The sequence below is a fragment of the Lathamus discolor genome, chromosome 12, assembly GCF_037157495.1.
Source record: "Lathamus discolor isolate bLatDis1 chromosome 12, bLatDis1.hap1, whole genome shotgun sequence".
Taxonomy (NCBI): Eukaryota; Metazoa; Chordata; class Aves; order Psittaciformes; family Psittacidae; genus Lathamus; species Lathamus discolor.
The window spans coordinates 12,491,737-12,506,465 of NC_088895.1; the positions used below are offsets into that span (position 1 = coordinate 12,491,737).

Here is a 14,729-nt window from a genome sequence, read left to right on the forward strand (position 1 = left end):
GAGCTATTCTAAAATAGCTGCTCTGGTTCATTTCCCCACGTGGACAACTCCTTTTAACATCCCCTTGCAGACAGAGGCTTTGAGATGACCATGACCACATCAACACATCAGTTCAGTTTCACTTTCATGTTTTGACATCATGGAAATACCTTCTTTTGAAGGGTTGAATTTTCATCAGAACACTTGTTCAAAGCACATTTTCTGCTGTTTATATCCAGGCACAAAATGACTGTTTTTAGCAAAACTGTCCCACTTTAACCAAGTCAGGGTTGTTTTTAAAGAGTTTGACTGCGTTAGGCAAAGGACAAACTCAGAGAGCTCAGACAGGAAGCTCAGCTCTAAAAATAGGACTGGTTCTACTTCCAAAATGGCAAGTCAGCAGACATGCTAAACATAGGCATTTTTATTTCTAAGAGCTCCCCAAAAAAAGCATAAAGAGAGAGCATCAAATACCTTCTTTTTGTTTATTCTATTGCACATTATCACGGATCAAGGCTCACTCACCAGGCACTCTTCTCATGCACAGCTCCTCAGGGGAAACCCATGACAGAGGTAGTAGAAGGCTACATCCATCGTGTGCCTGCCCAGCATTGGTTAGTGCTGAGAGCTAAACAAGCATAAAGAAATATACACATCTATATGTTCCTCCACCTCTCTGCAAGGGAGGAGGACACTGAGTTTTCTGCAATTCAACTCTCTGAACCACCTTATTGCAAAAGAGAACCAGCCAGCACACAGGAAGGAGATAGGAGAGCAATGCCAGAAGTAGGGAAGGAAGAAAAAGAATGAACAGGACACCAATTTACACTTTATTGGTGTGGCAAAAAAGCACGTTGTTAGATGCAGTGGGTAGCATGGGCAAGAGACGCTTTACCCAGCACATGATAGGCAGCAATAGCAAAAACTGGCAGTTTAGATGATGAAAAGATGAGTCTGGCTCCAGAGCACAGGACTGGAATTAGAGTGACAAGTTTTTGTTTCCAGTCTATTGGAACACTGGGTAAGTTTTAACCTCTCTCTGCCCTAAGTCCTGGTGTCATGACACAAACTGGTCACCAATGCTCCAGAAACCGATGAGGCTTAAATAATGTTTTTAAGCAGGGCCAGCTCTCTGCCTGCTCCTCAGCACAGTTCCACAGCTTCAGGGGAAGAGATGTGCATCCAGCACCAGGAGCTGCTGTGGGGAATGTACAGAGACACCAAACCGCAGCCCCAGCATCCCCTTCTGAGGTTGCAGACTGAAGCTTTTCTTCTTGAACAACAGGCTATTTAAGGGGCACAAACCCACTGTGGGTTAAGTGAAGCAACATCCTCTGGAAGTCTTCAGTACACCACTTTTAATACAGAGAGATATGCACTTCATACGTGCACTGCTCTACCTGATACCTGTGGACGCCAAAGTCCCAAAGGGCTGCTTTAGAGCTGCTACAAAGCGTTCCAATTTCCAACAAATTAGGTAGAGGCCTCAGACTGTAGGGAAATCACTGATGGATCCTTCACTTCAAGAAAATCCATTCAGAAACTCTGAAGTTTCCAATTTTAAACCTGCCCAGGAGAGAACACGGTGCAGCTCCAGAACTCTTCCATTCCTCCCAGCCCTGAGCAAACAGGCAGCAGAGAGAGAACAGCTCAGAAAGCACATTACATTGTCTGATCCACTGGTGTCACACAAAGAACTAATAGTTCCCATGAGAAACAAACACAAACCTACCTGTCAAGTGTCCTGCTTACAGCAAAGTATGTTGATCTCCCTATCATTATTGGCTCATGGTTGGGAAGAGTATCCTTGCTTGAGTCTGGAAGGATTTATCTGTACCTGCTCATAAACCACTATGAGATCAGGGAGTAAAGTGAGGTCTGTACAGTAGAGTAGCCTCATCAAAGAAAGAGGGATACAGAGGAAACGGGAGAGGTCGCTCAAGGGAAAAGAAAGGAAAAAGACAAGGACAAAAGGATGAGCCAGGAAGTCTTTAGTGCTGAACTTGGAACAGAGAAACCTGCAAGACAGAACTGGACTGCATCACTTTAATAAGTCAACACTGCTTTTCTTCTTTGTTTTTCTATTGCCCAGATGTTTCCTCTTCATACTTGTCACATTTAGAAGGAACTGCAACAGCTCAAAGCGTGGCCAGCTCACACCAACAGTATTACAACCCCTTTGCTGATAGAAACCCCATTGGTTTGACTCCATCCTCGCTTACAGACACTTGGGAGGTATCATTTGCAGTAGCAATACTTATTTGCTGATTTTCATTGAGGTTTCACTTAGCAGCTTTCCCATCTACACAGCAGCTTCAGACGCGAAGCACGTTGGCAGCCCCAGCAGTGACTGCAGGGACATTTGGAACTTGCATTTTAAAATCAAAGTGTTTTTAAAGAATAGTGGGAGATTTTCAAACAAGTTATGGCCACAACACAACATGATGGAGGAACGGTTTGTTTTCCTGAAGACTGGATCTCAGACATGTTGCTGTAACTGCAATAGCCTTAGAGCATCTGAGACAACCTGACATACACTGCTTACCAATCTTCACTTTTCCCCTGCAGCCAGGTATGTACCTCAGCTCCTTTAAAGCACAGGTTTGGGGTTTGTACCCTCAGATCAATGGGAATTGCACTGGCATGCAGTTATTTTAGTCACTTGTGAGGAAAATCCAAGCTCAACCTCATCCTGCAAGGAGCCATCCCTATCTCCTGTCTGCAAAGTGCTCTTGGATCCCCCTGCTCCTCTCTCAGCTATCGCAGAGATGTATCTCCCGTGGATCCAAATCCCTTGATGAACTCAGGGTGTGACTTGCAGGATCCAGAGACTGAAGACCCTCAGTCTGAATCCTCACAGGCTGAAGAACATGCTCACAAGCTGTTTTCTACAAAACTACTCAGCCATTGGCCTGCCACACCACGGGAACAATGAGGACGCTTTCATTAACTCAATTTTGGCTAATCCTCCAACAGTCCTGCATCCATGAAAAAGGGAAAAGCAGAGCCCGAAGAGCAAGCCAGGCACAGATCACACCGTGGGCACAAAAAAACCCCAAAGGTGAGCAGCAAGAGGAGAAATCTTACAATGAATTGAAATATTTCATACAAGTACCTCCCCTCCCATAAGGTCAGTGTTGAATCCTCTCCCCTAAAGAGCCTGGTCCGCTGTGTTTTGGAGTATCAATTATTTGGACACTAGGAACAGAGCAAAGCCCTCACTGCTGCCTCAATATCCCTCCACACAGGGCTCCTGGAAAGCCAGCAGCTAATGACTGACTCAGCTCTTCTGCTCTTCCAAACGTGGCATTCCCATTCACAGGACAAATCCCTGCGCAGGGGGAGAACCATACATCTTAATCAAGAGGTCGATGCAAGTCTGAGGGCAGACTTTTGCGCTTCCTTTGAAGAGCCTGGTTTAATTTTGGGAAGCACTCCTTAGAACAGTGTTTCTCTAATGAGCCTCCCCCCAACTCCTCTCCAGCTCCAATTTCACAACTTCCTTGAAACAAAGGGAGTGTTGCTCTATAGAAACAGCCACACCAGGTCCCTATTGAGCAGAGATGATGGAAGGTTTCCCGAATGGCCGTGTGTGGCTGCTTTGTCCTCCTTTTGTATCTGCAGGGCTAATTTTCTTTCAGAGGATGGAGAACTGTACAGTGATTAAGACAAAATTTCCCCTACTTGCCCACGGACCACACTACGAGCCTCTCGACTCGCTTTGTAGTTTGCTGTGAATTCAACCATGATACCATTTCAGAACAGATCCATCTGAGAGGGGGAGCAAACAGGCCGGAGGAATGAACCAAAGAACCACCAGGAAGCAGTTACTCAGAGGCAGTTATCTGGTTTGCTTTTGCTTTCAGCTTCTTGGAGTAGTTACTAACAGAAAGCTGAACACATTTGCAGAGCCAGCTGGGAACCACTGTGCTAACACACCACAAGAAATGTATGTTAATGTAAAGGGAATGTTTCACATGGGCTCTGCCATCCCTCGTGCCTCTACCCACCTGATCTGCGGTCACTACCACCAGTGTTCTCATCTGTGGAGACACCCCTTATGATTCTCCACTCAGTACTGACTGGAATTTATACAGATGCATATGTAAGCATCTATAAATGTGTGTACAGCTTTTAATATATATAAAAATCATGTTTTATAAAACCAGAATAATCATTACCTATAACACTTGCACCTCTTTATGCTCCCCTTTCATTATTACCTACTTCTAGAAGCATGGATTAAGGTGATTCTCATCTTTTGTGAGGTACCTGACGTGTATGTTCCCATTTTAGCTGCAGCTCCTGGGGACTACAGCAGCACATGTATTTAACAGAACAAAATATAGATAGATAAAAAGATACAGAGCCCCACACAGCTTATGGCTGTTACATTCAGTCAATGGGCAGTAATCCTTTCTGTCCCAACTGAATGTGTTGCCACACTATTTCCTGTGTGCCATTACACTGTGGAATTGCAGTTATTCCTACAAAGAGCAAAATGTTGCAGTGCCCAACTTCAGGAAGCTTGCTTAGGTCTCTCCCTTGTGACAAACCCTCAACAGTCAGTGAAATACTCCTCTGCACGTCTAGCTGCTTCCACTGATGTTACAGAAAGCTCAGCTGCTCACTTCAATGCAGTACAACTGAGTCCTCAACATCTTGTTCACTTAGTGAAGAACCCATGAGCAGATGTCTGATGGCACACAGCATCTCCTCCAACACAAGGGAAGGCAGACCTGCACTTGCAGGGCCAACTCCCCCTATTTATAGGGCTTTTCCCTTGCAAACATCTGGGATTTGATGATGTAGTTTATTCCGTTATCTTTCTCCACTGATTATAAACTCGGAGTCAAGGCAGGGACCTTCACACTTATTTCTTTAAACACCCAATTTGCAACTGAAATTTTTGGCTCAGTTCCTGTTCTTTTGGTCTTTCTAATGAGAAGGCGAAACCCAGCGATAATCAGGTATCTCCCCAGCTATTCCCAGCAAAGAAAGCAACAGGGTACACAGAGCCTTGGTTCTCCTTTCACCCTTCGCCTTGGAGATCAAAGCCTCCCACCAGGGCTTTAAAGATTTGACAGAATCACAGAAATCAAATACTGAAATGATCCATTAGGTCCCACCCTGTGCTTCACCTCCTTGGGCCAGATGAAGACTGCGCTCTGCAACAGTGTTCAGAGCTTTAACATGTTTGCTTTTTGCTGCCATACCTGAATGCACAGATTTTATCACAATTAAAAGCTTTGCTGCTTTCAACTTTACTTGAATCCTTTATACAAGACAAAACCACCAAAGCTTTTCAACACAGTCTGTGAATACAGGAACTAAATGAAGGGAACCAAACATTTTCTATCTATGTAAGCACCATGGCCAGCCAAATCTACAGCACCAGAGTTTAACAGCAAAAATACATGATACAGCATGACTGATGATACATTCTTCACTGCTCCTATACTTAATTCTATAAATAAACCCTTAGTGAGTTGGTTAAATAAAATCAAACAGTGAGTTGGTGTCAGTTGTTACACCACCCCATGAATAGTACAAGTCCTGTACTTGCACTGTTCCCACTGATACAATGCCCGACTTGGCATGCTGAATTCCACATAACAATGCTGCTGATCCTACAGAAGTGACCGCTGTGGTCACAACTTTAACCTCTTCAGCCCAGGGATCACAAGCACTGAAAGTCTCTTTTCTTCCTTACAATCCTCAGTGTGTTTGGAAATCACCCCCTTTGCCATTAGCCACGACTGCAAGGTTGACTTTGGGGGTGTATAACACGTATCCTGGCACACAGAGCATCACCAGCCAGGAGAGGAGGGGACACACATTACAGACCCAGCAGCACCGCAGTGGTTTATTTAGTGGTTTATTCAGTTTATTTAGGTCTGAGTGCAGAAGCTGGGATTCAATGGCAACAGACTGCCAGGCTGTGGCAAGCAAACTGGAGAGAGGTCAGCTAAAAATAACAAATCAAAGCAGATGCACCCAGACTGGCCATTACTGTTTGGATACAGACACTGTGCTTGTGCAGGGTCTCCACACCTACCCAGGGAGCTGCTGTGACAACCCAGGAAGACAAAGGCAGTGCAGACATCCATTACAAGTCAAAGGGTGAGACAGTGCAGATGCCACAGAAAAGCAGATACTCTTTTAAATTCAATCAGTGCTGACCCAAGCAAACCACTAAAAAGAAGTAAGCAAAGAAAGAGAAAAGAGCTCAGACTGGTAGACTGGGGCACACATCCCTGATTGTTTCCTCTTTCTCCCTCCTTTACATGGTTTATAGCTTCCAAAACTATCCAGTGCTTCCTTCTTCACACTATATGATGTCCGTGAAGAATAACATCAGGACAAAAATCAAACAAATGAAAAACTGGAATGCTGTGTGCTTTGGCTTTCTGACATCAAAGACTAAAGCAAATGACTACATTCAGTCCTTGAATACAGGAGCAGCAAAGGGTTAGGTTTAGGGTTAGGCGTGCTGAGCAAGGCAGTCACCTTTCTCTTTGCTCAGTCCTAGGTTAACCTTGGCAAGTGTACTTCATTTGTTCTCTAGTGTAACTGGCATGAAGCACTCACACAGGTCTGTGTGTGCAGAGATTCAAGCAGTCATCTGGGAAACACACTCTCTTTTCTGCCTATCTATGACAGCCACCTCTCCATGCAGTGGCCCAGAAGCACTGTTGGCAGAAGAAGCCAACACAAGAGAGCTGGGAATTAGATATACTCTGTATAGCTGCCCCTCCTGGGCATGAGCAGTCAGTCAGAATCACACTGAGGAAAACCAAGTAACAGCTATTGTGCTGCCCCAGCACGTACCACTTCACTGACAGAAAGGAACAAGGACATAAGATGCTGTGCAAATCTAAAGACAACAACTGCAAATGTGCAGAAAATTCTGGGATAAAACAAAGCCCCGACATTTACTGGCTACTGCTGTGCACTTGGGTTTTAAGAAGCCCATATGCTTACACTACCGCCACCCATACAGCAGCATGGCACGCCAAGAGTGAAAAATAAGGAGCCTGCAGAAATAGCACTCCTCAAACTTTACTGCAGGCATGGCAGATGTTTAAGGAGATGTTAAGAGGGCCAATGACCCTCTTAATCAAATTTGAAATCACCTTATCAAGGGATGACAGTAACATTCGCTCCTTCAGAATTATCAAGCAAATCTACCTTAGACAATGAAATTACAAAGCTTAACAGTTATTAAATTACAACAGAGTTTTTCTTCTTTCAAGAGTGGTCTCAAGTTCCTAAGCAGCCACCTAATTCCTCTCCACTTCTCCATTCATATTCTTGGCTCACAGCCATTTCAGAGATCAGACAAATTCCAGCTGCTGAAATTAATCCACTGTCTCAGGTTTAAAGAGCACCCAGGATATCTTTCATACAAAGGTAGGAGTCTACTTATAACCATGGTTCCAACCGTGCAGTTTAAAGTGTTTGTTCTTTAAAGTAAAGCCACCCTACGGGAGAAGTGTTTCATGCAACACATCACACACTGGTGCACATTCATGCACACTAACATGTAAATCATAAGCACCAGGTCATAAACATCACCAGACTAAATCACAGCGGGTATCTGCATTTGTTACACAATTAGCACCAGCAATGGCAATGTTTCCTTGGAAGTCTGATGAAACACTATAAAAATAGACACCTAAACCCAGGTAACCACAAACAAGTAACAAACCCCCCACCTTTCTTTTCTCATTATTATTGCCACAGACTAGAGCTTTCCAAGGGAGATGAAAAGAACCAGGCTACCAACTGTTATTTCCTTGTGACTTACAGGTACTCAAATATGGAGATGACAGAACAATCATGTTAGAAAAACTGCAAGTAAGATTTCAGCATAACTTGAGACCAAAGGCTCAGTGACTGCCTATGGAATTGATGTGCTTTGGAAAATCCCAGCCCTTCACTTTGAAATGGTCTATAACAAATATGTTTCTCTGATCTGAAAAGAGAACAAATGATGGGTTTAAATAGCACCAGCACGCTGTAACGATGAGCACCAAAAACCCAACAAGCTTACACAGAACACAACATTTTTTGAGCTATGTTCTCTCTCAACTCCCACACACATTCAGATGCAGTTATGATCATTCCTTTTCGCATTCACAAAACATCATCCCCTTCCCAGGTTCAGCAAGGCCTTGGATAAGTTTGGAAAACATGGGGCTTCAGAAAGGCAGAAGACTGCTGGAGGTTCAGGCAAGATCTGAGGAGTCCACCAAAACAAGGCAGGGATAATTCACAGGACATACTAATAAAACAAGGCTTTCCACCTGCTTTATTTGAACCTTAGACTGGTCTGGAAGTGTTCAAGGCCAGCTTGGATCAACCTGGCCTAGTGGAAGGTGTCCCTGCAGGGGTTGGAACTGGATGAGCTTTAACATCCTTTCTAATCCAAACCATCCTAGGAATCTGTGATTGTGTGTGCAACATACATATCAGTAATGATATGCAATAGCGAAATTGCGCACCAGTGCTTCCTGAAGTCATTAGTAGGTAATTTAGATGTTTGGCACAGAGACAGCAACTGCCCCATGTGCTCTCAGTGTCAACGTGGCTGTTACACACAGCACAAATCCCACAGTGACAGAAACGATTTGCCATAAGAACCACGACTTTCAGGTATAATTCACAGTCCATTTCCCAAATATTTTAGACCTTTTGAATCAAAGTTTCCACCTGTGCTGCCAGAAATCATCAACTGTACTAAAAAAGAGAGCAAGTGACAATGGTCTTGACAATATCACAGGCTCAGTACAATGACTCCAAAGGGTTTTTTGCCCAAACACAATAGAAAAAGACCCATGAGGTTCAGTATCTGGCCAGGAACACATCCATGGATTGCTGAAGCAGCTGTGAGAGACACACGTTTACATTAAAGGTAATCTCAAAGTGGTATTTCTGCTCTATTGTTTTATAAACCTAAATTTATTGACAAATATCCTGGCCCTGTACACAGGAATCTCCACCCCCCCAATCCTCCATAGGACATCAATCTTGAGGAAACACAACTCCCACACTTTGACTGTTACACAGGAAAAACAATGTTGTTATGCAACACCACACTGTTCCAAAACATCTCAAAATCAGGCCCTCGGCTTCAGCAGCTTCAGAACAGAAACGGCAGTTCATCAGCTATGGAACAGACTCACAGAACATTTCAAACAGGGTCCAGGTAATGACAAGGCTCCTCCGCAGCAAAAGGAGAGATTTTGTACCTACACTCTGGTATTTAGCACATCAGTAACATTTCGCACTTCCAAATACCCTTCCATTACCTAATTTAACTGCAGACTGACCAACAGAAATAGCATTTCTCATCCTACTTCCCTAACATTTTCTGCCAAAGAGGTTTGGGGCTTTTTTATCCCTTATAAATGGCCATAAATCAAGCAACATTGCCAGGTTTTGTTTGTGAAGGAAGGTTATCAGAGATAACCCCTCTCTCGCAGATAACCCCAAGTGAGCAGAAATGAGGCACAAGTTCCTCTCCCTTGTTTTTCTTTACATCTTTTCCAGAGCTGATATTGCCATTCATCATTAAACTCCAGAGCCATTTTCTACAGTTTGTCTTTCAGAATGAAGCAATTGGGCTATTTTAAAAGCTTTAACTCCTGCCACAACACAGGTAAATTCTAACTAGCAAGAATGCAGCTAAAAGTCTCAGTGGAGGACTGCAGCTACCACATCCAAACCTCAGCCAGCTCCACAGCGACGGCTTCACAGAGCTCAGTATCACTATTCAGTAAGGATTTCAGACAAACAGTGAATAACACATCCATCTTCAGGAAAAGCAGGTTTCAAAGACACACACAGCACAAATCTCCTACTCAAAATGTAGCTTTTCTTAGAGTCAAAAAAGAATTTCTCTTGCAGAAATTGCTAGGAAACACTTGAAGATTACAGTCACCACTCCTCTGGTTTGTGTCTTAGCACAAAGACAGGCAGTTTGTAAAGCTTTGTGCTCACTCTCTCTCACAGCCCTCCCTCAAAACACTGACCTGACACTGATAAAGGCTGTGGGGGAGCACAGGCACAAGGTGATACATCTCCAATCATACCTTTAGCAAACAGATGCTCTACAACAGTTAAAGAAAAAAAATGGAATTCGATCAATAGAGCTGCTGCTTTCCAGGATCACAAAAGTGTATGTAGGACACCTGTTAAGAGCAAAAGCATTCCCTCTCTTTCAACTAGGCAATTATCCAGCATGAGCTCAGGGTCCAGGCAGCACAAGGACTAATGAGTGTTCTCCCAGCCTTTTTCATTTACAAATTGCTTCTCCATGCCTTCTCCCGGGTTCTGAGAGTTATCACAAATGTCTACAAACACAACTGGACAAGTATTTCAAAGCAATTCTGTTCTGTATGGAGTTAATCCAGCGCATTCAAAATAACTTACCCACTAATAGCTTCACATCTCTGACGGTGAAATCCGGGTCAGGCATTCTGTAATTAGCAAAGAAAGCAATGTTAAATACTGTCAGGATAAGTATGGGTACACTTTCTTTACCATAATAAAAGAGAAATAAATGTATAGTGCCCTTTGTCCGCAATGCAGTAGGTGGAATCAAGCAAGGCCTCTCTGAAGTGTGGACAGTGCAAGTTTTAATGACATACATAATGTCTTTGCATTGGTAAGTGTACAAAAGTTTCTCTACTAATGGAAGAGAAGTGTCTTTTCAAGCACTAACAGCACTGGAGTGGGAGGAAAGGAAAGGTTTGGGGGTGATCTCAATACAATTCTAAACCTTTACAGCTTGTCCCTGCTGAGTGGTTTGCAACTGGTGGTGCCTCATGTGCATCCCCTGAGGTGAACATCAGCTCATTTGCCAGTGGATACAAAGTGAGGCATAGAGCAGAAAACCAATTTGTTCAAAGTCCCATCAGCACAGGTTGGATGCACTGCTTGGAAATACCATATAAAAAATAATGAATTAAAACCCATTTGTTTTCATGCCTATTGCAAACTTCCTTGTCTGGCAGAAGACAACCTGGCTGTATTGGGTGAATAAGGAAATTGTTGGTCAATTCAATTTGGGCTAATGTAGAGCTAAATTAAATAGCAGCATAATTGGTTTGCCCACGTTGATGCATTTATGCAATCCCTTCTACCAGGCACTGGATTAGGGTTTAATGTAATTAGACAATAGCCCAATACATCAAATGAGTGAGGCTTATGTGTCAGGTAGGAATTCTACAACAGACAGACTGGACAGAGAAAGAGAACAAAACCAGTGGTGGGGTTTTAAAGCTGCCCGATTTCCTCTTTCTGACAGCATTTCCCACCACATCACACAAAACCTGATGAAGGAACTGGAACACAAACCAGCCCTGTGGGACCTGCCAGTTGGTGCTGTGTCCCTCTTACACTGCCCTGGATGAAGATAAACAACTTGCTTCTGGTCATAAAGGACTTGTGACATAATCCAGTTAGAAATCAGAACAATACAGCTCAGAGGCAAACTTTTAGAGCAAGGTTTTACTCTTAAGAAAACACTAAAAGGCAAGGTAAAAAATGCATTTGCTGCCTTGCATGTAACTCGAGGCCTATTTGTCAGATTCTGTTTGTCCACTTTCTTTCATCCTTATCACCTTCCTCCGGTGGGATGCGGAGGCTGGACAATCTCTTTTGTTAGTTCTCTGCCAACCCTCACATCTTTGCATTTAGCTCAAGGGCCCCACAGCTTTGGAATTCACTCCCTTGCTGGAATGAAACAGCCTGAATCTACTGACCTTCAGGGTTCATTCAGAGCTCATCTTTCTTTTCTAAGCACTAGAAAGTCAGAAGTAGGGGAAGGAGGAACTATTTGTGGGTGAGCAGAACATGCAAGCTTATCTTCAGATGACACAGCTCGCCTGTATTCTGGGTCAGACACGTAGAACAATTACAGTTCTATGGCAATCTTTTTCACATCTGCACAAATCAAAGCAAAATCAAGACAAGATTACTGTGACCAAGATAAATGATGACCCTAAGCCAGATGCATACACGCAAATCCAGCAATAAACTACTCAGACTGGAAGAAACCAATCCTTACAATGAAATCGCATGGGACAGCACACTTGGCATAACCTTTTTCTTCTCTGCAGTCTCAGGATGTAAAATACATTAGCAAAAGACACTCCCAGGGAAGAATCTCAGGCTTGAACACAGCAGGTTTCAAGTACAAGAACCCATTTTATACTTGGGGTGCCTTGGGAAGCCCACCTTTAATTCAAACCCATTCTGCTGGCTGCTGAGACCATAAATGACTCCAGCTTTAAACCTCTAGACCCCCCCCAGTATAACTGCCACACTCTTACACACTTAGGGCTGGTTTGCTTCAGCCCTATGATGGCAAAATAAGTCAATCTTACACTGAGCAGTAAGTGTTGTTTTGGTTTTCTGCATATAAATCCAGAATACCAACAATGCAAGAATTGAGACTTTATTTTTTTCCCCTGTTATGCAATTTTCAGGCAAATGCATCTTGTGTAAAAACACTCTGAATGCTTCCAAAGATTTCATATGTCATAAAATGTAGGTGAAGAATAGCACAGCAGGGTGACTTCACACCGAAATATGACTGACTACATTTGAGATTTTCAGCATTTTGTTATATACAAACCATGTTGCCTCAAATAGGAAAGAAATGCAAAGGCTTTGGTGTGCACTGGGTGCAAACCTGCGTTTTAGTAAATGTTTAAAGAAGCCTCCTATTCAGATCCTAATGAGGATGAACTCTGGCTGGCAGACATAGCTGATTAACCACAGTACTATGCAAGACAACCACTGTTCAGCTAAGAGAGCCATTTCTCCAAACAGCATCCTCTCTCCAAGTTACAATCCTGGAAACAGGCGAACAACCATGCAAGAAAAGCAGCTCCTCTTCTGCTAAGAGATCTCAAGTGGACTTCCCTGCTTCCAGCCACAGTCACATCTCATGATGGTCAGAAATACAAGGAAAAGCAATTTTCAAACTATTAGTGTAGCTTGTCCCCATTCATCTTATTTCTTGCCATTTCAGAGCATCTCCAAGCACAGTAACCAAACAGTTCAGCTATGCTCTGTACATCTGCCAGGCACAGACATGCAAGCTGACTGCTTCACAGCAAACAGGAGCAGAAGCTGTAAATCATCAGTTGTTCAGAACGTCACAAGTCTAAAAATTATCTTGTATCCTATCTTTTACAGACTACTGTGTCTCAGAAGTCACCCTACATGTATGTGGATCACCTCATCTACCGTATCATGACACACATGGCCTCCTCTGCACAAGACAGCAGTGCTAGAAAAGACCCAGTAGAGCAGAATGTCCTTCAGAGGCTGAAGTGGCTCCTGAGTCTCATGAGCAAGTGACTCTGATCCAGAGGCAAACTGTCTAGTCTTGCTCTAGTGACAGAACACAGCAGGCTGTGACACTCCTTAATTCAAGCAGTAAATGTCAGGATGATGAGACAAAAGGCTCTCGATGTTTTGGATCAGTTATGCAGATGTCAATATTGCTCTGATCTCACACGCAGATTTTATGTATCCACACAATTCCTATAGTGCATGTCGGCTACTTTTGATAGATACATGTAAGAAGTGGAAATGTAAATAAAATTAAATCACGCTATCCTGCAGAGTGCCAAATAGGGAAGTCTGCTGATGCATTTCACTTCTGTCATTTAAAATACACATAAACTGGGTTTCCAACCTTCTCTCATTCTAGTGGCATTTATGCCCAAGTGCCTACAATTCCTTTACAACATCATTTCAAACAAGTAAGTCATGCTCATTTAAATGAAAAACATTAGAATGGTCTATAAGAGATGGCTGAGCTACAAAGTCTCATGTTTGAATCCCCCAGAGCAGCCAGTATGCAATGATTCAGCACAGAATAGAAATACAGAAGCAATTCACCCAGTTAACTGTGAAATGGAGAATTCAACTGATTCCATGCAGGAACTATCCAAAGCTGCTGCATCAGACCGAATTTGCTCTTACTTTTGCCATCATACTAATTCATCAAAAATGTCCTTAGAAGAAGAGAAATAAAAGGCTTCAGTATTTTCACTCTCTTCTCCTGACAGAGAATTCCAGCTGGAGGAAGAAGTGGCACATGATGTGCGGATGGTTTATAAAAGGGAGAAAGGGAAACAGCCCTAGAGAGGAGGAAGCATGTCAGAATAGGATGAGAAAGACACAAGCAGTCAGTAGGAGACTGAGAATTTGGCTAGTCCAGCTGGGCTGCTCATCACAGCAAATGAAATGCGTATTTCTTCTTCACTATCCAAAGCGTTAGTGTGTGACAGAGAGTCGGGTAACTAACTCCCAAACTCTTGCTGTGGATTAACATTCACTCTTCTTCCACCACATCACAACACAGTTCAGGATTCAAAAGATGGTTCATCCTAACTGCCAGAGCTGCAGATCTCCAGCTGGAAATGAAGGCATGCAGCATTCAGCCTTGCTGCTCCTCTACTTCCAACACATGTCCCAAGACTATTTATTTGACTGCTTTGCTAATGCTTGCAAAGAAAAGTACGTGACTTTCAATGACGGTCTTCAAGGTGCGGTCATCTATCCACGGATTCATGCTGTCTGTGTGTACATACACATCAGCATTTGAGGCCACTTTTTCTGTCTCAGTAAAACACAGCAGTGGATACAGCCTGGTCTGTCTGTACACATGGCACAGAACCTAAGACAGGGCAGGTACGCAGCCAAACCCTCTCCTTCTTCAAGGT

General features: G+C 43.3%; 1 protein-coding gene across 6 annotated transcripts in view; it reads right to left on the bottom strand.

Moving 5' to 3' along the window:
* The window catches only part of KDM2B (lysine demethylase 2B), a 118,382-nt gene that overhangs the window by 91,292 nt on the left and 12,361 nt on the right, over nt 1–14,729 (bottom strand). For all 6 annotated transcript variants that reach the window (XM_065692286.1, XM_065692285.1, XM_065692284.1 and 3 more), the window contains one exon: nt 10,417–10,463. In XM_065692286.1, coding sequence (XP_065548358.1) covers nt 10,417–10,463 — 47 coding nt within the window. The remainder of the gene's footprint in view (nt 1–10,416; nt 10,464–14,729) is intronic.